Source organism: Clinocottus analis, unplaced genomic scaffold, assembly GCF_023055335.1.
Source record: "Clinocottus analis isolate CAN_PGR_092001 unplaced genomic scaffold, fCliAna1.0.p SCAF_37, whole genome shotgun sequence".
NCBI lineage: Eukaryota > Metazoa > Chordata > Actinopteri > Perciformes > Cottidae > Clinocottus > Clinocottus analis.
Window position 1 is genome coordinate 1,250,663 of NW_027176120.1, and position 25,256 is coordinate 1,275,918.

The 25,256-nt window shown below is 42.1% G+C and overlaps 2 protein-coding genes and 1 long non-coding RNA gene across 5 annotated transcripts; 1 reads left to right on the forward strand and 2 right to left on the reverse strand.

Annotated features, from left to right (window-relative positions):
• Positions 1-1,207: 1,207 nt before the first annotated feature.
• LOC137799610 (macrophage mannose receptor 1-like) lies at positions 1,208-11,472 on the reverse strand. 2 transcript variants are annotated; one of them, XR_011079437.1, is made up of 11 exons: positions 11,353-11,472; positions 11,205-11,281; positions 10,527-10,768; positions 8,005-8,130; positions 7,010-7,109; positions 5,227-5,295; positions 4,994-5,085; positions 2,983-3,099; positions 2,439-2,513; positions 2,135-2,234; positions 1,307-1,342 (listed from the first exon to the last, which is right to left on the reverse strand). XR_011079437.1 is itself a non-coding variant. In XM_068596423.1 (10 exons), exons 2-10 carry the CDS (start codon positions 11,257-11,259, stop codon positions 1,272-1,274), a joined length of 972 nt encoding a protein of 323 aa, XP_068452524.1. In that variant the 5' UTR covers positions 11,260-11,281; positions 11,353-11,472; the 3' UTR covers positions 1,208-1,271. The 2 variants fall into 2 exon arrangements, 1 of the variants encoding a protein (XP_068452524.1); XM_068596423.1 differs by lacking the exon at positions 2,439-2,513 and having other exon boundaries at positions 1,208-1,342.
• LOC137799609 (ribosomal protein S6 kinase beta-2-like) lies at positions 11,443-24,799 on the reverse strand. 2 transcript variants are annotated; one of them, XR_011079436.1, is made up of 17 exons: positions 24,549-24,799; positions 23,425-23,479; positions 23,234-23,271; positions 23,032-23,146; positions 22,535-22,603; positions 22,195-22,342; positions 21,966-22,023; positions 21,170-21,270; positions 20,473-20,563; positions 20,205-20,295; positions 18,098-18,205; positions 15,883-15,945; positions 15,236-15,313; positions 14,944-15,051; positions 14,648-14,760; positions 14,271-14,498; positions 11,443-11,548 (listed from the first exon to the last, which is right to left on the reverse strand). XR_011079436.1 is itself a non-coding variant. In XM_068596422.1 (16 exons), exons 2-16 carry the CDS (start codon positions 23,476-23,478, stop codon positions 14,321-14,323), a joined length of 1,413 nt encoding a protein of 470 aa, XP_068452523.1. In that variant the 5' UTR covers position 23,479; positions 24,549-24,799; the 3' UTR covers positions 12,362-14,320. The 2 variants fall into 2 exon arrangements, 1 of the variants encoding a protein (XP_068452523.1); XM_068596422.1 differs by lacking the exon at positions 11,443-11,548 and having other exon boundaries at positions 12,362-14,498.
• LOC137799611 (uncharacterized) lies at positions 24,023-24,886 on the forward strand. The gene is made up of 3 exons (XR_011079438.1): positions 24,023-24,219; positions 24,411-24,507; positions 24,596-24,886. It is a non-coding gene; the product is annotated as an uncharacterized lncRNA (long non-coding RNA).
• Positions 24,887-25,256: the final 370 nt, after the last annotated feature.

Genomic DNA, 25,256 nt, shown 5'->3' on the forward strand with positions numbered 1-25,256 from the left:
ACATCACAGTGTGCACTACATCACTATATCACAGTGTGCACTACATCACTATATCACTACATCACGGTGTGCACTACATCACTATATCACTACATCACAGTGTGCACTACATCACTATATCACTACATCACTATATCACTACATCACTATATCACTACATCACGGTGTGCACTACATCACTACATCACAGTGTGCACTACATCACTATATCACTACATCACTATATCACTACATCACGGTGTGCACTACATCACTACATCACTACATCACAGTGTGCACTACATCACTATATCACTACATCACAGTGTGCACTACATCACGGTGTGTGCACTACACCACGGTGTGTGAACTACATCACGGTGTGAACTACATCTGGGTGTGAACTACATCACGGTGTGAACTACATCACGGTGTGAACTACATCTGGGTGTGAACTACATCACGGTGTGAACTACATCACGGTGTGAACTACATCTGGGTGTGAACTACATCACGGTGTGAACTACATCACGGTGAGAACTACATCACGGTGTGAACTACATCACGGTGAGAACTACATCACGGTGAGAACTACATCACGGTGTGAACTACATCACGGTGAGAACTACATCACGGTGAGAACTACATCACGGTGTGAACTACATCACGGTGTGAACTACATCACGGTGAGAACTACATCACGGTGTGAACTACATCACGGTGAGAACTACATCACGGTGTGAACTACATCACGGTGTGAACTACATAAAAGGTACTCAAAGACAATTTCAACAGCAAAGTAAGTTCCACATTATTAACATATGTTAATGAAATAAAAACAAGATGTCCAACTTCCTGTATTAATTACAAAGTATTTAGTTATTCATTACAAGTATGTTGCTGTCACAATCAACAACTTCCTCGGCGTGTTTCGCACTGGAACACACTGAACTCTGCTCAGGTGTGGCTACGCTAATGCTCAGTGTTTAGACCGCGGGTGAGAGGATCCATTATTAAAACAAGTGGAAATGATAACCTGAGAGTCTGTCTGCCGTATTGCTGCAGGGATACAGACATGAACCACTCGTTAATGTGTAGAGAAATACATGATGTCATGAAAAAGTAACCACTCGGAAACTCTGGGATGACGAATGATTCTTTAAAATTCATTTGAAAAATTTGCATAAGACAATTTTGGTAAGAATACATTTGGGTAAAATGTGTACTTGATTTATTCAAATATGATGTTTCTCCATCAGTCATGTGTGATTTGCAGATTTAAAGTGCATACTTCAGACAACAGCATTCTTCAGACAAAATGATGGCAGTAAGGTTTCAATACAGTTGTAATTGGTCCAGCCATCTGTAAAGGGAGAGAGAGAGAGAGAGAGAGAGAGAGAGAGAGAGAGAGAGAGAGAGAGAGAGAGAGAGAGAGAGAGAGAGAGAGAGAGAGAGAGAGAGAGAGAGATACTTACAATATGCTCTCATGTCCTGAATATAACAGGATGCTTAAAGCCATTCTGCACCGGCTGAAGAAAAACAACAATATCTTATACACTTTGTTCAGGCTGCTAGTGGATTATAAAATAAGTCTTTATTTTCTCTCGACACCATAAACCAACCATTACATTTGCAGTACTTATAAGCTAAAGTTTGATTTAAAAAATACCAGGAGCATATGTTTTGTTTGGGTAAAATAGTGTTTTGTATTTTTACCTAATCTTTTTCTAATTGATTTACAAACACTATATAAAGGAATGAAGAGCAGAACCACGGCCAAGAAGAAGGGGATTACAGGACATTACATTCAGTTGTGAGTTGCTTGGAGGTCGTGTAACTGCGTCACTTTATACAGAGATTGCAAATACAAGTAACTGACACTTCACTCTCGATAATAGTAACTTAAGAGTAGAAATTAAGACGTGGAAACGTGCACACATAACTACACACAAACCAAATAAAAAGATTATTTATAAATTAGAAACAGGGTGTCTCTTAGTTCATTCGTTCTCTTGTTGGATTGCAGCATCGTTCAAACAGTTCATGAAAGGTTTCCAGGTCTCTTTGAAGGATTCACTGGAATCTCTGAGAGCGAATCTGATCAAAGTTTTGTATGATTCATGATCTCTTTTAATCAAGAAAGCGTGTTCCTTACCGGTGTTGTACGTTGAAAGGCACGGGGCGGAGTTGTCTTTGGACATCGCAGTATAGAAACCCGGATAAAACCACGACCCATCAAGCCACATCCACTGGTTCTGCAGTTAAACAGTGAAACACCGTATTTCTAAGTGTTGGTAAAACGATATCATATCTAAAACTGGTATATATCTTCATAAAAAAACATTTTTGATTGTAAAAAAAAAAAGAAGTCCAAAATTGGTAGAGTGGGGATGATGTCCTTGATTCATTTTTAAAATCATACATAGGTTTGAATCAAATCACTTCTGTCATGTCTTTACCTCCATTATGGGGTTTAGTCCAGGAGGCAACTAGTTTTGCAGTTTATGTTTCTGGAGCCCTGAGAGCTCAACGCACTGCTAATTCAGAAAACACTATCAAACACATCAATGTGCTGCAAGCAGCACACACACAGAAGTCCAAATAATTATACACACAACAGAATACACACACGGCTGTTTGAAATCACGGCGCAGCGTTGGGCCGGACAATACTGACAGTGACTAGTCAGCTAAGCTAACGTTAGCCTGTTTCATGATGATCTGTGCGTATTGCATCTTTATTGTCAGGCTTAATAAGCAAAATGATAACATCTGGTTGCCTTGTTAGGTTTACTTTAGTATAGTGTTGCATATTTGAATTTCATTGTCAATGCCACAGGAATGCTTCTTTAAAATGTTTCAGTTACACTACAAAAATTAAATGAAAAATACTAATCATGAAGCAAATTCTAAATGACCACTATGTAGTATATAAACACTCTATAAACTTGATTTTCAGAGGATATAACATCTTAATGCTACATGCATTGCTTAGTCCTCTCACTTCAAGGTAGAATCCAGCCAGCCAGGTCGGGGTGCCTCCGGTACGCTGATAGAGGAAGAAATACTCCTCAGGGCTGTGGACAGAGACCAGGCTGGCCTGCAGTCCAGCACAGTACCCCTGTGGAGAGAAAGAACACAGAGAGGGATGGAACCGAGCAGGAGATCGAGACGAGGAGGGGAAAGAGGTGACAGATGAAGACGATCTGCCTGACGACTTCAAACCTGCATTAACTGTTTGCAACGCTTATGGACGGAGAAAACAAAAAGGACAACAATTCTGAATCATCGCATTTATATATATATGGACACGCATTACACGCATTACATGCACGTAATGTTGGTGCATTACTCGTGTGTGTGTCGGTGCATGTCATTTCCTCTCTTTGAAACTGTCAGCCCTTCCAGCGTTCAAAAAGAGAGGAGGCCTCTTCCACAGCACTGTTAAAGCGAGATAGCAGTGCAGTTGGAAGTCTTGAACTAGCAAGTTAAGAATTACGTGATATTGATTTAGTCCAACAAATAGCTCCTTACCAAGCTGAATATGATGCTGATGTTACAAAAATAACTCCTAACTCAAACTAAATATTGTAAAAGTACGGGTTATGGTTAGGGTTTAAATGGTTTTGCCTAATGCACTAACCTCTTGCCAGGTTACTGTCCTCGCATTGACCCCATTGCCTATCAAAGTGTGGGATAAAGACATTTTGGACTGCGTCAAGGTGGGGGACGTGTTGGTCTCCGACAAGGTTATCCCTTGTCACCAGTCCTGTTTGAGAGTCTCCTGGACAGGAATTCAAGGTGCCGCTAGGGTGAAAGGAGTGTCTGGTTTGGAGAGCTCAGAATTTCTTCTCTGCTCTACGCAAATTATAAGGTTTTGTTGGCTTCTTTAGAACGCACTGGGGTGGTTCTGCAGCCGAGTGTGAAGCCTAATGGATCCATTTAGAGGTTTAGATGTCTAACTGGTAAAAGGGCGTCTAGTAGACCCAGAACGGATTATATATCTCTTTGCCTCAAGGTTTCCTCAGGAAGAGCTGGAAAGTGTTGCGGTGGAGAAGGACCTCCGGAGTCCATCGCCTGCTGCCCCCACGACCCGGCCCCAGATAAGTGGAAGACAATGAGTGGATGGATGGATTGACTTTGTTCCCTAAGGGGCAACTTCATTAAGTTGTTTCTTAATAAGGTGGTAGAATGTTAGAGCGTCTTTAGCTTCACCTTTGTCACGGCAGTGCGGCCAATACATGCAGATGAACAGTACTTAGACTCGCTGCTTGGCCACCCTGCAGTGGATTGTTTTGTGTCATCTGGCAGACGTTCATCTATGTGTGTGTAGCTATCTGTCTGCAGTGACAAAGAGACAAATGAAAAGTCTCCCTTGAATAGATTTGAGCTTAACCACATAGTTTTTGAAAATAAATGAAGTTTTTGAAAATAAATGAAGTTTTTGAAAATAAATGAAGTTTTTGCGTGCTGATATCCTAACGCACATCTCTGCCTGTCCCTATTGCTCTGGTAGCTACTACATCAACAAAAAGTGAAGTGCATTATGAGCTACTTGCACAAAGTGTCATTTGATTAGATGATTTTTGTTGCAAGTTCCGAATGAATCATAAAACATGTGAAACCATTGTACAGAAGAAAAAAGACAGATTTGATATTAAAAAGACTTTGATGGACATGAAACAGAATATTTGTACATATATTTCTCATATAAAAAGAGATGTGAGGGACCAATTAACAGGAATAAAACTTGGAAAATGTTCTCATTTCACTGATTTCAAGGACTTGTTTCTCTAAAAACAGCTGAAAAATGTTGTGTCAGATCATAAAAAATCTAATCAAGCTACAATACATCCCTCAAGACGACAGAGCCAAATAACAAAATAATGCCACGGCCCTACTTGTTAATATGAATATTACAACAGCAAATGTTGAGGAAATAAATCGGTTCATAATTAATTGACCTTGTATTTCTCGAATGTCTGCATGTTTTCTCTATTATATTGTGTATTTACATCAGCATCCGGCCAACGCATAGCTTCATTGTTCTGGTAGTAACAGCGGCCCTGGAACCCTGCCCAGCCTTCAGGACACAACATGTCTTGTGCTGTAAATGTCACACAAAAAAATAATTATACATGACGAACAATTTACAGAGGTGAAGGACGTGGTAAGGCTTGGTTTCATTGTGAACGCACTTCACTCCCTTATACTTTATTCTGTCACGCAAAGAAGAAAATTGACTCACGAACGTTGGAGTTGATCACACAGATGGAGGAATAGCCTCCAGCATTACATGGGGAATTGCTCCATGCCTCTGTGGAAAGAGAAGATTAGTAATAGGCCATGAGAATAGTAAAGCAGAGTGTTACGAAACTGCAGATAATAAATGCCTCAACTCACAAGCTCTGATTTTCCCTTCTGAAAAAGAAGTCCATCTGTGTGATGATGACCTCAATAATTCTCAGAAGTCAATATTGGGCTGTAGAGTGTCAGTGTGTCTGTCTGCAGAGTGTCTGTGTTTGTCTGTAGAGTGTCTGTGTTTGTCTGTAGAGTGTCTGTGTCTGTCTGCAGAGTGTCTGTGTCTGTCTGCAGAGTGTCTGTGTCTGTAGAGTGTCTGTGTCTGTAGAGTGTCTGTGTCTGTCTGCAGAGTGTCTGTGTGTCTGTCTGCAGAGTGTCTGTGTCTGTAGAGTGTCTGTGTCTGTCTGCAGAGTGTCTGTGTCTGTCTGCAGAGTGTCTGTGTCTGTAGAGTGTCTGTGTCTGTAGAGTGTCTGTGTCTGTCTGTAGAGTGTCTGTGTCTGTCTGCAGAGTGTCTGTGTCTGTCTGCAGAGTGTCTGTGTCTGTAGAGTGTCTGTGTCTGTAGGGTGTCTGTGTCTGTCTGTAGAGTGTATGTGTTTGTCTGTAGAGTGTCTGTGTCTGTCTGCAGAGTGTCTGTGTGTCTGTCTGCAGAGTGTCTGTGTCTGTAGAGTGTCTGTGTCTGTCTGCAGAATGTCTGTGTTTGTCTGTAGAGTGTCTGTGTTTGTCTGTAGAGTGTCTGTCTGCAGAGTGTCTGTGTGTCTGCCTGCAGAGTGTCTGTGTCTGTAGAGTGTCAGTGTCTGTCTGTAGAGTGTCTGTGTGTCTGTCTGCAGAGTGTCTGTGTCTGTCTGCTGAGTGTCTGTGTTTGTCTGTAGAGTGTCTGTGTTTGTCTGTAGAGTGTCTGTGTCTGTCTGTAGAGTGTCTGTGTTTGCCTGTAGAGTGTCTGTGTCTGTCTGCAGAATGTCTGTGGTTGTCTGTAGAGTGTCTGTGTTTGTCTGTAGATTGTCTGTGTCTGTCTGCAGAGTGTCTGTGTTTGTCTGTAGAGTGTATGTGTTTGTCTGTGGAGTGTCTGTAGCGTGTCTGTGTGTCTGTCTGTAGAGTGTATGTGTCTGTCTGCAAAGTGTCTGTGTTTGTCTGTAGAGTGTCTGTGTTTGTCTGTAGAGTGTCTGTGTGTCTGTCTGTAGAGTGTCTGTGTTTGCCTGTAGAGTGTCTGTGTGTCTGTCTGCTGAGTGTCTGTGTGTCTGTCTGCAGAGTGTCTGTGTTTGTCTGCTGAGTGTCTGTGTTTGTCTGTAGAGTGTCTGTGTTTGTCTGTAGAGTGTCAGTGTCTGTCTGCAGAGTGTCTGTGTCTGTAGAGTGTCAGTGTCTGTCTGTGGAGTGTCTGTGGGTCTGTCTGCAGAGTGTCTGTGTCTGTCTGCTGAGTGTCTGTGTCTGTCTGCAGAGTGTCTGTGTCTGTCTGCAGAGTGTCTGTGTCTGTCTGCAGAGTGTCTGTGTTTGTCTGTAGAGTGTCTGCAGAGTGTCTGTGTCTGTCTGCTGAATGTCTGTGTTTGTCTGTAGAGTGTCTGTAGAGTGTCTGTGTCTGTAGAGTGTCAGTGTCTGTCTGCAGAGTGTCTGTGGGTCTGTCTGTAGAGTGTCTGTGTTTGTCTGTGGAGTGTCTGTAGAGTGTCTGTGTGTCTGTCCGTAGAGTATATGTGTCTGTCTGCTGAGTGTCTGTGTATGTCTGCTGTCTGTTCTCTTACCATAGGAAGAGAGCAATAAACAGGGGTTGCTGCTGTCCTGGGATTCACTGCTCCAGGTGTTGTTGTAGAACCAGGAACCATCAAGCCATAACCACTGGTCCTGGAGGGAGAGCACACGATTTACATTGTTGAAGACATGAACAAAAATGTGTCTTTCATGGCCTTCCTTGCTATGATAACACTACTTCAGGAAGAACGAAATTCAGACGGCATCAAAATGTATGAGATCAGAGAAACTTTTTTCTCGTAAATGTAATACTTTTATCTCTGAGAATATTCAAATTGGTTCTCGTACATTTGAGAGTTTTTGTCTGAATATCAAACGCCTCCCCCAGTACCTGTCTTCAAAGAAAAAATTATAGAAAAACAAAGCTCTTGGCAAATGACTACAATACTATTGTTGAAATGTCCAAAGCTACACGGAGGTCCTACAGCACCATTTAGTTAAAAAAAAATGTCTCTTGAGCAGAATGTGGTTTAGGGTTTGCAGTTCCTGGCAAAACGCTCCATGGCCTTCAGAGTGCTTCATTACCATGGTAGCTTCAAATGGGATTCAGGCTATTTTCTATTAAGTCAAGCAGCAGTTAGAAAGTGTCTCTGCAAGACAAACTAAAAGCATAAAGGGCATGCAGGTCATGACACGTAAATAAATATGTTCATCCTTGTTGATGCCTATTTACACAGTAAGGCGTTCCAATCTCTCATCTAGACGCAAGTAGTCGTGTGAAGTGTCTGTCATGTACAGATTGTAGTAAGGTGTTCGCGGAGGTGTCTGTTGAAACACAGATTCCTGTACAGGTGGCAATCGAAAAAACATTCTCACTCATCAAATGTCTCGACCTCGAACTGGAAAACACGTCTCAAAACATCTTATTCCAGGAATTCCTTAAAAAATCAACTCTCTCTTGTTTCTCAGCCCGCCCCTCATTCTTTGTGGCGCTGCAGAGCACTACCACCATAGCGTATATAATATTACATCATGATATGGTTTGTACCTGTAGATAGAAACCACCCAGCCAAGATTGGGAATTTCCATTATTTCTGGTGAGTTGTTGGAGGAAACCGTACTCCTGGGCGCTGTGGACGGACACCAGCATGGACTCCAGCAAGGCACAGTTTGACTGGTGGAACGGAAGAGAAGGGACCAAAAGAGACATTAGCGTCTGACTTCTGAGTCACAGTCCTCTTGATGAAGACGCAACATATGTGAAGTTAAAAACAGGCCCGGAGGATATTCTCTAGAATGAAAGCAAAGCAAAGCAAAATGCTTAAAAACTACAACATACTGTTACTCTATTCTTTGGTACACTGATTTCAAATATCCATTGAAAACACACAGGCGTGAGCAGACAAGATTTCTTTTCTTCTTTTTCCTACGCCATGAATGCTGGAAAGGGTGTCACAATGTCACATGTTTAGGGCACTGCCAAGTGCAATGCAGGACAGTTCCCTCATCTAAACCACAAAAACAAAATGCTTTGTATTAGAGTTGATCTATGAAGCTGATTGTATCAGTCCAACACTTTCTCTGCACTCGTAGCCCAATAGTTCCCCATCCAGGTGGACTCACATTGAGGTTTGAATCGGTCCAGGTATTAATACATTGATATAAGAGCTTCAGACTCTCTATAGTGGTCGGTCAGCATTGTTTCACAGGAGTCATGGTAGGTGTATTCCACTTTTAAAAAAGTCACATAATTGTCACACGGCATTTCTGTTTGAACTCTTCAAAAGACAAAGCAGTGCTTTCTTTAGCAGCAGTCTTTTTTTCCTAAATAAGTTTTAGGAGTCATGCTGTCTCTATATGTCAGTATTCATGTTTCCATTCCATTGTCAAGCAAAATGTAACCCACTGTTTGAAGCGTCCCAAAAAAAGACATGCAAATGATGCTGTTTCCATCAGCTGGTTTGGAGAGAATAAACTCAGGTACTGCAGAGTTTGGTGATAGGCTAAAGGCGACGGACGTTTTGATGGGACTCAAGTGACTGAAGCATAGGAACCAGAAACATTTTTAATTGATTCTACTCAATTAAAAACCTATAGAAAACCACTTGAAATGGAACTTGTGTGTAACATTTTCAAGGTAAAGGTTGCCCTCATATCCAGTAACAGATCCATATGATTGTAATAGAATCTGTTGAAGGGAGCTTTCAGTGTTAGTTAGATATAGGATCATGTCTTCAGCAAAAGGTAATATATTTTGGGAAGGTGGGGAAATAAATTGCTTTGCTTTCAAAAAGTAAAGTTCATTAAGAGAAAATTGTAATCGGCAGATCAGACTTTTTTCACTACTTTCGGGAGCCTATGTGCTTCCTCGCCTCAAGTTTCCATGAATCATGGCTGTGTGGAGCTGGTCCTGCATGCTACGATGGACTGTGGCTATCTGGATCGTGGTCCATGCCTACCGCTCATGAATAGTGTCTGTCATGTTCATGTAATGTGCTGCAACTCTGTCACGTTGCTCATTCTGGTCACATGACATCTGTTGCTTCTGTCCATCCTGGAGAGGATCCTCCTCTGTTGCTCTATGAAGGTTCTTCCTGTTTCCCTGTGAAAGGGTTTTACTGTCTTTATTTGGGGAGTTGTTCCTGATCCGATGTGAGGTTCTGGACAGGATGTGATGAGTACACACTGTAAAGCCCTCAGAGGAAAATCTTGTATTTGTGATTTTGGGCTCTACAAAATAAACTGAAATTTAAATGATTTGGAAACGACTCCATCCATTGTTTTCAGGACATAGTTTCTGAGACGGGTGACCATGTTGACTCATCTAGAGAACCTATGTTCATGTTAAGTACATTTTCAAATTTAACAGTGCATCAGTCTAGTCTCGAGTGGGCAGAGTGTGTCCTGGTTAACCTTAACCCTAATTTTAACCCTAACCTTAACCTAAACTCATTTTGTGTAATTGAGAAACATCTCTGGCTTGTAAACCTTTATCACAGCAGCAGTGAATGCACGTATCCCTTGGAGGTAACTCCACCAAGTTATTTGTTTTGGGAGATTTCAGAATAAATGTCTGAATATACTTTGAATCTTTTTCTTTTGTTGGTCAATCTCCATTAAATAAAGAAATGGGTTTACCCCATTTTATTATAGATGTGTTATTCCAAATTGGTATCTAGGTGTCATAGATTATGTTGTACAGTTTTGTAGTTTATTCCAAATATGGGACATAAAGCTTAGGCATGGGTGGAAAATATTTTCTGCGTTGCTTGATAAAAAGACAATGTTTGACTGAGTGGGAGTGGCAAACTGTAGATTAAACCCTCTGTTACGTTTCACTGTTTGCAGGGTCGTACGTTTAAAACATGCTTTTCTCCCAATGTACATGAAGTCTGTTATGCGTTTGGTAAATTCGCTGAATAGATTATGAGACATTTCGACGAGCAACAAACTCAAAACGCAGAATCAATTTTATGAAAGGACTTGTTACCCAGAGAGATTACGGCCTTTCTTTAAAAAACATTTCTCCCTGTATATTGTATATTGTGCTGTATTTTGTTGAGCGTCTACCTGAGCCTGAGACCAGGTCATGGCGGAATTCACAAAGTAGTAGCAACGTCCCAGGAACACCTCCCATCCATCAGGACACATGATCTGGCTGTCTGTGGGCGGAGGGGTTGTTGTTGGTGGTGGTGTTGTTGGTGGAGAAGTGTATGTTGAGGTTGTGTCACTGTTCAGCCCCGTCACTGTAGTGGGTTGAGTGGTAGAAGTTAAACCGGGTTGGGTTGAGTTGGCCTGTACTGTCCAAGGAACTGTGAAGAAAATAATTAAAGCCTGTATCATTAAATCTGGTTGTGCCAGAGCTTCAAATGAATGTGCGCCACAAATCAACATGTCCTTTGTCAGTTTTAAAACACAAAAGCAATGGATATTAGCATGAAGCTAGCATTAGGTATAGCTTGAAGAAAAAAAAGACGAGACATGAAGTTGGATTTAATTTGCTGACATGCTTTATGTGCAATTTTATATTCATAGTCATCAAAGCAAAGGGGGAGCATTTCTTTACACACTATTTTGTGTATGGCATTTTCACTCTTTGGCTTGTCAAATATAATCTGCTAGATGAAAAGTCCCATCCTGAAGCCCAACTTCAATCTGTGCAGAAAAAAACAACTAATAATGTGTGTGTGTGTGCTTTCTCTGCGTATTTAATTGAGCTGCTGAAAGCTTTGCATTGATGTAGTTTACCTGATGCAGAGAACACAGCGGCAAGGAGAACACCGAGGACAAGAGACGTCTTCATGGTGATGAATATCAACGCGTTCCTGCCATTAAAGAAAGAGCTTATGTTTCAGATCTCAAGGTTCCCTCTGACTCTCATTCTGGTGATGCTTACCTGCTCTGGTGAATGAGATGGAGACCTCCAACCGCTCTAGGCTTTATAGCGCCACATCACAATCACACATCTCAGTCTGATGTGTACTTAACATGCAGTGATAGAACTAATCAGCATGTCTGCCCTCAGATCTCAGTCTATCAGTGTTTGTTCAACTAGTTTCCAGAAGCTGTTGGAAACATGCATGACCTAGAGGCTGGAGAAGAAACACAACCCTGTTATTTGACTTTGGTTCCATTACCAATATGAACAGCAAATAATAGGCACTGTTGACTAAAACTTACAGGTTCGCATTTATTTTTTTAGGCAGTTTATTTGTGATGACGTGAGTCTAAAGTAGCACTTGCTGACTTTGATTGCTGGGAAATGAAATTTAAAGGGCTGCTTATCAGTTAGTGAAAGTCACATTTACTATCGTTCATGGTGCACCTGATAGTATTCACTGTATCAGATGTAGATACGGTGGTCTTGGAAAATTTAAAGCAAACATTATTTGATATATGTATATACACGTGCATCTGGACATATGTACTTTACAGTGCCTGTAGGTGTGAACGTGAACATGAATGGTTGTCCGTCTCTACGAGAGCCCCGACAGACTGCTGACCTCACCAGGTGAACCCTGCCTTCACCCAACGTCCGCTGGGACCGGAGCCCGAAGAGGATAAGCGCTTCGGATAAGGTAATGGAATATAAATACATATCCAGTGTTTGAAGTCATCTCGGGGGGCAACCCATGATTGCTTAAGAGACGTCACAATTAGCTTTCATTTCCTTTGGAACAACATGAATCCATCCGATCAGCTAAGTAAAACCTGCATAAATAAAATGCCCAGGACACGCTGGAGGGATTATATCTCCCGGCTGGCCTGGGAACGTCTCGGGGTCCCCCAGAACGAGCTGGAAAATGTTGCGGGTGAGAGGGAAGCCTGGGTCGGTCTGCTGGGTGTGCTGCCACCGCGACCCGACCCCGGATAAGCGGCGGAAAATGGATGGATGGATGCAGCAATTCAGCAATTAATGGTTATTTATTCTTAACACATTCATCAGTTTGCAAACATGACAACAAAAGAAAGAAAGATCTGCAAAGATGTCCATTAACTCCGGAGGTGTAGAGTCCTTTTCACGGTACTGTAGACACCGCCTATAATTACTCTTGATGGAGGTAAATAAATACACTAAACTGAACACAGTTCAACAGTGTTTCCAGATATCAGACAGAAAGTTCCATGACAAGAGTGGCAACTTGGCATAAAAACAAAAAATAAATAAAACAGACCGCTTCCTCTTATCTTGCATTTCAAATCATTTGTAGTAACAATGTCCTTCCAGAACCAAATGGCAGTGTGTCGAGTATAACTCACATTATGTTGTGAGCCAACGAGGAAGACGTCCGCTGATGCAAAGAGGATTCACCCTTTAGTACCCAATAGGTTAAATATTAAATAAATCAATACTATGAAATAATCATGAATACATGCAGATCAAATGTATTGCCATGAAACTACCCAAACTTAAATCGCTTTATTACATTTGCAAAAAAAAAAGCTTTTTTTCTAGTCATTTTAGTTTCATTTTAGAACGTTGGTCGGTTCGACCGCATTTCGTGTTTCAATGATTTCTGATGTGACTGAACAACTTTGCACCAAACAATGCTAATATTTGTCACACTTAAAATTATATTTGCATACAATTCCTGCTCAGGTGAATGATTTCTGCTGCCTGTGTGTAAGACTCATCAGGCCGAAAGGGGTTCAGACTTACTGGAATATGTTCATTAGTGGATTGGAGATGTGAGCTCTTCAGATCACCGGGTCGTCTTCACGGAGTCGCCGTGTTGCAACACCATTCCTTTAGTGCGCGTGCATGCGTGTGCAGTGTGACGTGCACTGGACCAGCTGCCTGACAGCTGTGCTGCCAGAATGCATCAAGTAGCTGCTTTTCAGGTTTGGTTCTCATCATTTGTCCAGTGGGGGTGTGTATTAAAAAATAAAGTAAAACTCAGGTTTACCGTCACTAAATTCAACAGACTGGTCCTCTAACTTGTCCGCGTGGTCCTGCAACAAGATGGACTGATCAGGGCCATGATTTGGTTAAATTCACCTCAATCTAATATAAAAAGTAATTTATTCCAGGAAAAAGGAAAATCTGAAAGCTGAAAGATTTTTGGCATCAAATAAAACTCATAACTATGATCCATAAGTGCAATGCACACAGGAATGACGCTTTTTTAATATATATTTTTATTTTTTATATTAATTAATAGTATTGACATTATTTGTATGTAAAAATAAGTTTGATCAGTAACCCAAAATACTTTTTATCCAACATTATATTTGTTTTCTGAGAGCACAGCTTTTACCAGCCTGCTTTGACTGTACATTGTAATTATATGTCTGTGTTTATATGAACACATGTTTTGATTATTACACAGGAGCACAACCTCAACAAATGGATGCACGGTGTCTCTTTGTCCTGTGCTCTGTCATCGTGAGATGTGTTAAAGGCTTTGGCAGTAGTCATGAAGAACGTCCCCATATGTACACAGAAATGTTCGCTGAACATCAAATATGACACTTCCACTTATGACTCCTCACGATGGATTAAGTGGAGAAGAAAAATCACTGGTACGGTTTTCCTCTTTCCAGTGTTTCTTGTATACATTATTGATATTGATGGAAAGTCTTTGTTTCCCATATATCAGTGCAGACATATGAAAACTGTAAATTTAAGTTTCATGCAATAAAGTGACCATCTGAGACAAATGAAAGAAAAGCATGAGAAAGCCGTGTCGATCCAGTGGATCTGTGTCGATTGAGGGCTTTTCATTTAGGCTTTTCAGCAAACTCTAAATCAAACCACGTCAAAAGAAGCACGATGCCAGAAAAAGCACTGGAGCTCGGTGCCTCGACACTTACGATAAACTCTGAAAATGTCAATCTGACTGAGGTCTTTACAGATGTCCTCCTCATCTCCGATGTCCATTCTGCTTCTTGTTCCTCGCGGGCGTCCTGATTGGCTGACTGGCAGCTCCGTTTTCCAGGGAGGCAGGAACCGGCGCTACCGGTGGAGAGGTGGGAGAGAAGAGGTACGACTCCCCATCGACGCGGGACTTGAACGGTCCGGCTGAGGAAAAGTTTGGAGGACTGAAAGAAATGAACACAGAGAAGTTATGAAATTGTTTATGAAAAGGATTTATCATCTTATGCATCTTCTTTATGAGAACAAAAGGAAACAACAAGCATCTTACGAGTGTGTGTGTGTGTGTGTGTGTGTGTGTGTGTGTGTGTGTGACCTGATGGGTGTGCGAGGGCTGCTGTTGTGTCGGCGTACAGCTCGTGCTCGGGGCTCGAAGGAGAAACCCTCTTTCAGACTCTCCAGGACCGATGGCGCCACGTAGGTGAAACCCTGATAGAAAATAATATAATATAATAATGTTACCACGCTACTGGCCTTCGCATTAAAACAGGGTTTTTTTTTTCAGACAAAATAAAAAGAGTGCATGGACTACTTATTAATCAAGTAATATTCATAAAGTAATTTCTTCCAGCTAAGGTTTGTTCTGGAGCCTGAATACAAAGAGCATCTCACAGCGAAGGCCAGCTCGGCACTGTGGCTCAGCCGGGTGTCGTCTGGACTGTCCACAGGCGTCTGTCTTGTGAAGCGGGTGTCAAACTGGCTCACATCATCGTCCGACTTCTACGGAGACGGATGGGAAACAGAGGCGACCAAAAGAAGTTAGAGGCACGAAGACGTGAAGGTGTCAGAATAGATCATGAAAGAAAGGCTGTAAGCGGCAGGTGGTAGCGAGGCCAGAAAGAGGAACGAGCATACCGTTTCCTCAACAAGCATGAAGGGCACAAAACGCCAGCTGATGACCTACCAGTTGTGGCTTGTATGGCGGCTCCACCGTCTTGTTCAGTAGCTCATCCCAGTCGATGTGCCTGAAGAAAGGATGTTTCTGCAGTGGAACAAAAGGGATCATTTATATATTTCTCTGTGGACCCTAATTTCTAGCTGACATGTACACATCCATCTCTAAACACAAGGGAGCTGTGAGCCCATGAGTCGTTTGTTCACAAGTTGGGAAGCGTTTCCATCACGTCGTCGGGCTCTTCACACCGCTCGTTGTAAATCTTTGCAGAACACTTTGAGTTGCTGGTCTACGGCTGCATCGATCGGTTAGCTCGTTTGTGTTATTGAGTGACTTTGTTTGTTTTAAAAGGGTTAGTTCTGATTCATTGAGGTGAAAAAAACGCAAATTAACTAAAAAAAGTGTTTCCTGCAGAAGCAACTTCAGTTCCCCGCCTGAAGGGGGCAGCAAGTAAAGCTGTGAGAATATTCCAGATGGAGCATTTTAACTGATGTGGATTCTTTTAGTGTCTAAAATACAAGCTGGTTCTCCAAACTCCATCTACTGTAGTAATACACTCGAATGTGGAGAAGAACCTCACACAGAACACACTTCAAGAGACGATGTTCACAGCAGTATCAGGCTGCTGCCGCCACTACTGGAGCCGAGGTAGATACCTGGATATCAGCACAGTCGCTTTTACTGGAGCCAAGTCTTTGGGCTGGGTTCTTCTTTAGTAGCTGGAAGAAAAAGGCAAGAAATTAAATAATTTACAGAATGTGTTTTCATGATATGGCTTCTAATAAGCAATCATACTAAAAACATAACTAAATGAAAACAGATAGGGAAAGATGGACCATTAATCTGCCCACTGTTTTTTATTTTCAAGTTAATTCAAACCAATATCTGTTACATTAATGCTTGAAGACTAAACATTGGCAAAAACACATTCTGTTCAGGTGCAAAAGACTGATTTTGAAATAGTGATAATACTGCAACTACTATTGCTAATAATGATAATATTTCACGTGCCATATTAAAGAGAAATAAATAGTAAACTGTCAAATGAAGGTACATTACCTTAATAAAGTAGTTACCTATCTATCTCATTTCTGAAGTCTAAAGTTCATGCAGCTTTCCGTTCAGAAAAAGCTGTAAAACAAGCTACGCCAGGTCCATGAGAAGCTTTGGTTCACATTGCTTCCTCTGAGGAAGAACTCGTGAAGCTGAGTGGTGCGAACGTAGATTTACTTCAATACTGTTACACTCTGACGGCTCCACACACAGCGCTGCCTGGACCGACTGACTCACAGCTTCACAAAACGAGCCCTGAAGAAAAGCTTATTCTAAGTTATTTTTTCAAAATGTTTACTTTAATGCCAGGAGGAAGCTTACATGTCAGTCTATGCATTGCTTTTAAGAGGATCAGCAGGATATGAAACAAAAGGCCGGCATGATCGTTCTTTAAATAATCCACAATATTATGCCCAAACCAACATCACCATCGGGTGATAAATGCCTTTTAATTGATTGATCAAAAATGTATGGATTTTGGTCACCGGCAGGCATCCTGTGTGCACTGACCATAAAAGAGGATCCATGGTCAGGCCTTTAGAAGACTGGCATCATCTACGCAACTGACAGAATATTCCTAATACTCATCTTTCATATTGCTTTCTTTTTGTGATGATTATCAAAACATGGCAATATGAGGACGAGTACATTTCAGCACCATGAAAGGAGAAAGTCATCAATAGTGTTGTATGAACAAGAGAAAGAAAATTCGTCCAACATATCAAACTCTACTATCTATTTATTAAAGAATGTGGCCAATCGGATCTTGCGGTTTAGAGGTTTAAGCATCTTGTGCTTTTGCACCGAGTAAAAGTGTCATCCACATTTTCGGTAATGAAGGTTGGATGCTCAAAGCCCGGTCCAGGGGACCTGAACCACTGCTTTGTTCAGCAGCGCTCAGGAAAGCTACGCCGGTTAGATAGTTCACAGAGAAGTGTTGGGATAGAAACATGGCGTTATAGAAACATGGCGTTATAGAAAAATGGCGTTATAGAAACATGGCGTTATAAGAGTAGCTTGTGTCCTTTCAGAAATAGCTCAGTGCGCAGTTCAGTGTGGTGCAGTGCAGTACAGTGCAGTACAATACAGTACAGTGTAGTACAATACAGTACAGTGTAGTGTAGTACAGTACAGTACAGTACAGTGCAGTACAGTTCAGTACAGTACAGTACAGTACAGTACAGTACAGTGTAGTGTAGTGCCGTACAGTACAATACAGTACAGTACAGTACAGTGCAGTGTGCTACAGTGCGGTGCAGTACAGTGTAATTCAGTACAGTACAGTACAATACAGTACAGTGCAGTACAGTGCAGTACAGTGCAGTACAGTGCAGTGCAGTGTAGTGCAGTACAGTGTAGTGTAGTGCAGTACAGTGCAGTGTGGTACAGTTCAGTGCAGTACAGTACAGTGCAGTACAGTGCAGTACAGTGCAGTACAGTGCAGTGACTGTGGGTTAGAGGTAGAGCGGGGCCTGCTCTCAGAGGATCAGTGGTTTGATCCCACACTCCGCTCATATATCATTGCCACTCAAATTGCTGTGAGTGGGTATGAATTTTGATGACATGTAGTGTGAGTGGTTGGAAAAGAGATCTACAAATACATTCCCTGGCTGCATTAGGACATTGTCATTACATTTGCTGTGCGGCACAACATTCACCGAAAGAAACCGTTCGCAACAATTATTTGCATCACAATTAATCTTCAACTCTGATTAATGATTGAGACCGCTCTGCCTATGGGTTATAAAACAATGTATAAACTGTTTATGAGGAACTTATCCAACGCCACATTTGGCCTCATGTGAGTGTTTTACAGACCTTCTTGATGAGGTCCCTGGCATCAATGGTCAGGTATGGCGGCAGATTGATTTTACACTTCAAGATCTTATCAATGGTCTTCTTCCTGTTTTCGGCTGTGAATGGAGGCTGGTGGAGAATCACAAGAGAGATTTCTGTAGTTTGGGCTAGAAATCCATCACAGCAGCAATACACTACGTCACTAGTTAGCCATAGTATGTTACGATTACATTTGACAGTATTATTAAACTAGGAAAACAGTTAATTAGGCCGTGCGGTATACCGGTAAGAATAATTCACATACGGCCATGCCACAGAACGGAACCGATATCAGTTGTTACTTGGCAACAGTAAGTACTTTTAAAATTTCACAAATATTCTATGAGTGCCAGCGAAGCTAGTTAGCTGTCAGTGTTCTTAAGTTTAGTCATGGTGCAAAATTACACAGCCAAATTGCATGCTGGGAAATGCAAATTACCGCAAGTTCCTCTTCCGCGTTTTTCAATATCCCAGAATGCATTTTGGCACCACCAAACGGGGAACAATGGCGGATGAGAAATCAAAACTGAAAGTCCACAGTCTCTGAATACTACTGTTGTTGAGTCACAAAATGTAATTAGGGTCCGAGCGACCGACAGAGTCGGTCCTGCAAGGACCCTATTGTAATTTTAGGATTATTTCTGGTGAGAAGTTAGTTGTTTAAGTCGACTGATTCTTGGCAAACCGACCACAGATTTAAAACTTAAAGCGTTACCGACGGTTTGAAGTCCTGCTCGCGGGAGGATGAGCCGGGCAGCGGCGCGGCAGCGCCCTCTGCTGCCGGCAGAGCAGCCAAATGATTCGCTTCCGATTTCTGCGTCGAGGTTAGAAGGATTTAACGATCTTTATGAGTTTATTATTTATTCACAGCAACGTTACATCGGTTCGACGGAGGGAAATGTTAATATTTATAAGTTAAGATTTTAATTTAACTTTTGAGCCACAGGCCGTTATGTACAGTAATATGTACTCTTCCAGTTGTTTGTGTGCGAGCTATTAACCAGCATGCAATTCGACTTTGTCATTTTATAAATGTACAATTATTAGTATTACAAACGGGTTATGTCACAAAGTGTTGCGTTGGGGTGTTTAACCCTGTTAAAGAGCGTTAGTTGTGAGTTATCAATTGTTATTATAAAGTTAAATACACAACTAAAGTTTGAACCATGACTGAAGTTAGAACCCCGACACATAAGTAACCCGCTGTGCTTCCAACGTCATCCTGTGGAAGAATACTGGTGCTTTTGTACTTACTGATTGCATTACTGTGTAAATGGTTGATGGTGAAAAAAAAGAAATACCGTGCTATATCGTACCGTGATGTAAATTACAGTCCTATAATGCACCAACTGACAGTGTAATACAAGAAGAAAGATACATTCTGTTTCCCTGAGGCTTATTTTCTTTCTTTAATTTTCTTTTCTGGTATTCCAGCATCAATAAACATGTCATTTGTTTATACTGCAGCATACATACAGTACAGTGACTTATGCTGTGTTCACACTAAAGGCGTCATGATTTCGACTCGGGTCTTGATTTTTTTTAACGCGCGTCCAGAAATAGTGTGTTCACACCAAAAGCAGCAAGACTAATCGCGGCGCCACAAAGGGGCGTGGCTTATCGCCACCGCTTTTCTCCTTGAAAAAAGCAATCTTTTCCGCTATAGACTATAGATGACTGGCTGTTCGTGCTGCTTCTACGCGTCTGACGCGCTGCCCGCTGGAAAATACGCGTCTACGCAGCTTCGACGCGGCTGTGCATTGACTTTACATGAAATCTCGACGCGTTCAAGCACCGAACGCGTCAAGATTTCGACGCACAAGAGGGGAGGAAGAGTAAACCGCCAAAATAACATCACTTATTTTGAAGCATTTCTATGATATTTATTTAAGTCCACCGTTTTACAACCGCTACTTTTACAACGTAATATAGCCAATCACCATCTGAAGGCCGGCTTTCACAGGGCGGACACAGTTAGACAACCATTCACACTCACACCTCTGGGAAACTCAGATCACTTAACCTGCCTGTCGGAGAGAACTGACCCCCTGACACAGATTCCTCATAATTAATTACTACTCCAACTTACTGATCCGGTCATCATGTCGTACATCAGGGCCCCGAGGCTCCACCAGTCGACTGCTCGGTTGTGACCCGACCTGGTCAGGATCTCTGGAGCCCTGGAAGAGAAAAGGAAACACACACACACACACACACACAGACAGAGAGGGAGGATGTTATTGTAGTAATGACATCGTAGTAATGACATGTATGTGAGTTGGAGAAGCAACAAAGAAAAGCAGCACATTGTGTGCCTTCTGTAGAGGTGTGTTTGTGTGAGCGTGAGTGTTACCCACATGTACTCTATGGTGCCGCAGAAGGTGTGTGTGACGCTTCCATCATGAATGGATTCCTTACAGAGGCCAAAGTCGGTCAGCTTGATGTGTCCTTCAAAAAGAAAAACAACAAGTTGAAGTAAAACAATCCATGTTAATATATCGCGCAGGATCCAAGACACCATCAATCAGAGACGGCTCACTAGTCCCTTCCCAAACCCGTCGGAGAACTACGGTGGCCTTGAGGTGACGTACAAACCAAAAGGCCAGGGATCGGTTTGTCTGTTCTGGGCTACAGTCGAAACATGACTGGTGTGAAGAGGACCTGATCTCTGTAATGTGAGAGACTCACTCTGAAGCACCGAGTTTCATGTTCACATTAACGACAACAACGTTAGGAATTGTACGTTCCATACGTACCATTAGGTGTCCGTAACACTTACACAGTGGTTCTGATGGTCAAAATGAAGTGGTATAAAATACACAGGCTTCAACACATTATCATTCAGCAACATGATCAAAGTAATTATTGGCTGTCAGTTTGAGCCCAAAAATATTCTCAGACTACACATGAACTCTAAAAGCCAAAAATGTTCCCGTTCCTACTCAGAGACACAATTATGATCATTCTGCATTGTAAGACAGTGAACCACGTTCAACAGCTTTAAAATGAATTGATCCATATTGATCACATTAATTCACATGAGGCGTGTGTTACCTTGGTGATTAAGCATGATGTTTTCAGGTTTGAGGTCCCGGTAGATAATCCCATTGGAGTGCAGGTGACCGAGAGCCAATGTGATCTCTCCTAGATAGAAACTTCAAACAGACAGAAACGATTGGAGTCCATGTCATAACAGTGATCCTCCAGGAATGAAAAAAATATCATCATGAAGCTTTATGTGTCAAAACCCGCCTCACGATAATTAACTGGCCAATCGGCTGTCATGCATTTGCCTGCATTTCGTTGGAAGTCAAATCCAAATGCACAGGAAATGAGCTGCTGACATGAATCCATGTCGCCTCAGGCTACAAGAGGTTATAGGGCTCCTTGGGTCATAGGTCACGGTTGAGTCTCTTTTCTCTCCGACAGACGAGCAGCTACACAAAGCGCTGCAGCGCCCACAAAGCCCCGCCTCCTCTCACTCAGTGCTATGTTCTTTCCCTTGATTATAATAATTTGACAATTGTTTGAAGTGACAATGAACTCCTCTTACTGTTTTGGAGAAACATATTTAATAATCAAGGTTTTACCATGAACATCCAATTGAATTTTTCATGAAATAAAAACTACAAATATGTTTTTAATATGTTTGTGTATAATGTCAATAATAGTTACAAGAAATACAAACTTAATTAGCAGGTCAGACCTAAAAAGTAAATGTCACAAATTAAATTGGTCGAGAAAATTGCGATTGGTGCATCTCTAAATTCTAATTTAATGCTTTGGGTTGCAGATTATGCTGGTTTTCCAGACTGTGTGCAAACATTTAGCCAGCAGCATGTGTCCTTACCAAGCAGTGTCCTCCAAGAAGATGCCTTCCTTCTCTAGCTGCATGAACAGCTCCCCTCCTGTTGATAGAGAACAGTGTCGCTGAATGAGTGGGATCAGTAGGAATCTGCCTCCCATCCATTCCTTTACTCATCCTTCTTGTTCGTTCTCCACCTCTTTAAGTGAAGTGATCCCCTATGTATTCACTAACTTTGGTCCATGTGCTAACCCTCCAAATCCCTCTGTCTTACCGCTCAGACACTCCAGTATGAGGTAAAGTTTTCCCCCGGTCTGGAAGGCGTACAGCAGATCCACGATGAACGGGTGTCTCACCGTCTCCAATATCTCCCGCTCTGCTCGTGTATGGGCCGTGTCTTTGGCATTACAAACTATTTTTGCCTAAAGACAAACAAACAAGATATGTGAGTGGAGTACGGTGTTGAGAGAGGCAAGGAGTATGAACGGGGACAGAAAGGAGGACAAACAGAAGCAAGGGAACAATCATAGTAGGAAGCGTAAAGCATGAAGAATAAAGGAGAGGAACAACTTCCTGAACAGTTAGTGAGACATGATGGGTGTGAGACAAAATACCTTTTTCAGAACCTTCATGGCAAATATGTTTCCCATCTGAGCACCTTGAACCTTCCTCACCTGGAAAACCTGAAAAACAATAAGATTTTTGTCTTGGTGTGAATATCAATTAATTGTATGTGTCACATGTACACATCATATGAGTGGGGGACACTTTCTAATGGTCATCTAATTGTTTTCTCCTCTGTGTTTATGTCAAAAAAAAAAAATTCACAGATGAACCAAAAATGTGCTGTAAAAAGCAAACAAGAGTAGAACAGTGCTCAACATCTTATACGCATTGTTTACAGCAAAAATGTACAATGAAGACTTTGTAATACATAGTTCTGGAATAGTTAGAAATATAAAAAAGAAAGGGAGTTTACAAATTTCAAACTTTAAAAAAAGTCAAATGCACAAACACACACACAAACACAAACACACACACACACACACACACACACACACACACACACACACACACACACACACACACACACACACACACACACACACACCTTGCCATAGGCTCCTTTTCCCAGCACAGTCAGCAGCTCAAAGCAGTCAGGCCCGACTCTCTCACTGTCTCTGTTGACGCTCTCGCTGGTCAGCTCCACCTCCTCCGTCTGCACGCTGGGACGAGCAGGAACAACATTGGTAGGAACACAGTTGCTGTATTAGAAAGCCTTTCCCGTTAATGGAACGGTCAACTCAACTTACGTCTCTGGCTCCGTCACAGTGAAGTCACAGACATCCTCCTACAGATGGGGAACAGAAAGTCACTGAGGTTAAGCAAAGCTCGAAAGTGGCAATGTAACCCAGAGAGCGGGCAAATTCATTGTTGTTCTAATTCCCGTGTATTTCAGGGAAGTGGTCAGCAGTAGTCTTATGAATGACTGGGGGATACAGGCCTCTGTGTCACTGATGTCCTCAGTCTCCAAGTCTATGTCGAACACTCCTGCCATCCTGAAACAGAGACAGTACAATCAGTATCTGCAATAGAGCCCTGGCAGGGACACAAATCCCATTTCAGAGATATCTACAATACAGTTGTTCCTCGTCATAATTTAAATGTCAGTTATCCAAAATTACAAACCATAACTGATATCTATTATGTCATTTTGAATTTCTGGAATATAGTCTGAACATATATATATGAATATTCTGAATAATGACTACAAACAATGCAATGGCAGATATCCCTAAATTACAATAGATTTCTGTACTGGATATCCAAAAAGGTAACAATATGCCAAATGGCTCACTTAAGTTATGACTGGTAAAAAGCATACATGTGTTCCTAGAAATAATTACATTAGAGATAGTGTGTGGAATAATCATGTTGTACGTTCTAACTGCCTCTTCTACTTTTAAAGTAGTTCACTTTAAAAGCTATCTGAATGTAAGTTTTGACTGGAACATGTCGCAATGATCAAAGATGTAATGACAGACAGGAGTGTGGGCACAACAAGAGACCCGAGACTCTTTATACACCAACAGTTGGAACGAAGCCCGGGTTTTACACACACACTGTCGGCCTCACGTGAACCTGGAGGTTAGTCTGGATTCCTACTTTTGGCCCACCGGAAACCTCGCGCGAGCCGCCACCGCGAGCCACCACCACCACCAAGCCGTAAACTTAGACCTCGAGAGGTTCCTTCACAGGAACGCGGACCGCCTTGTGCTCGGCATGATGAGACTTTAAAGTAAGTGGTATTCTTCACGAGGTGACACACGTAAGTAAGCACTCAGCATCAAAGGCTTCAAGATGGCTAGCTTAACTTCCCACTTAGCACGCAAGCTAATCAGAAGGCAACCAGAAAACACAACAGCATGGGAGTAAGCTGACGTCCCGGCAAACGTTTCATGAGACTAAACTCAGACTGGACGTGTGTAGGTCGCCTCTTTGTCCGGCTAAGCCTCCAGCGGGCTCAACCTGAGCGGCAACAGTCAACGCAAACGAGCCGCTATCACGTTGACAGCTGGTTTGACAGGTACGCGCTCGCGAGCATGCTAACGCGAGCTAGCGTTTCACCTGAGAGCTCTCCGTCTTCACCCGGGCCTCCGTTTGTGTGTCCGCAGTCCGACGCCTCCAAACCCCGAAGTCGTGTCTATACGCAGACGGCTGTGGCCGCCATTGCTCCTGTTACCCTTCCGTCGACCAACAAAGCAACAACACAAACAGCTGTTTGGGTTCCCTTCATCCTCCTCTGTCCGGCGTGGACGCTCCGAGATGTTGTTGGTGCTGAATGGCCCTTTCGCCCGCTGCGTCATCGCGGCCATCTGCGTCATCACGGCCATGCTGCGTCACGAAGGTCCTGGAAGGAAAGAGCTGGAACAGCTGCTGATAATCATAATGATGACGACGGTGATACTGCGGCTGCTGTTGTTACATAACAACAATAAATACTACAACAGTACCAATAATAATCGCATTATTATTATTATTATTAGTAGTAGTAGTAGTAGTAGTAGTAGTAGTAGTAGTAGTAGTAGTAGTAGTAGTAGTATTAATATTGATACAGCGCTTTTCATGACACAAAAAGACGCCTAACATAACATAAAATACCTTTTGGCACGAACTCATATATATATATTTTTTTTACATGTTAATAAAGCATCTGTTTCCCCAAATTACCAAGAAAAGTACCCAGCTTTAATGGCCATGTTAATTTTCACGTACATGGAATTTGACTCTAAGATAAATATAAAAGACAAAAAAGAAGACAGAAAAAAAAAACAG

Excerpts from the sequence above, each read along its gene's own strand:
- LOC137799610 (XM_068596423.1), bottom strand. The coding sequence starts at position 11,259 with ATGAAGACGTCTCTTGTCCTCGGTGTTCTCCTTGCCGCTGTGTTCTCT. Across the intron at positions 8,131-10,526 it reads TGACCTGGTCTCAGGCTCAG|TCAAACTGTGCCTTGCTGGA; the intron begins GTAGACGCTCAA and ends CCGTTCCACCAG. Across the intron at positions 7,110-8,004 it reads TGGGTGGTTTCTATCTACAG|GACCAGTGGTTATGGCTTGA; the intron begins GTACAAACCATA and ends CTCTCCCTCCAG.
- LOC137799609 (XM_068596422.1), bottom strand. The coding sequence starts at position 23,478 with ATGGCAGGAGTGTTCGACATAGACTTGGAGACTGAGGACATCAGTGAC. Across the intron at positions 22,604-23,031 it reads GAAAAGGAGCCTATGGCAAG|GTTTTCCAGGTGAGGAAGGT; the intron begins GTGTGTGTGTGT and ends ATTGTTTTTCAG. Across the intron at positions 14,761-14,943 it reads GTGCCGAGCTGGCCTTCGCT|GGTTTCACCTACGTGGCGCC; the intron begins GTGAGATGCTCT and ends ATTTTCTATCAG.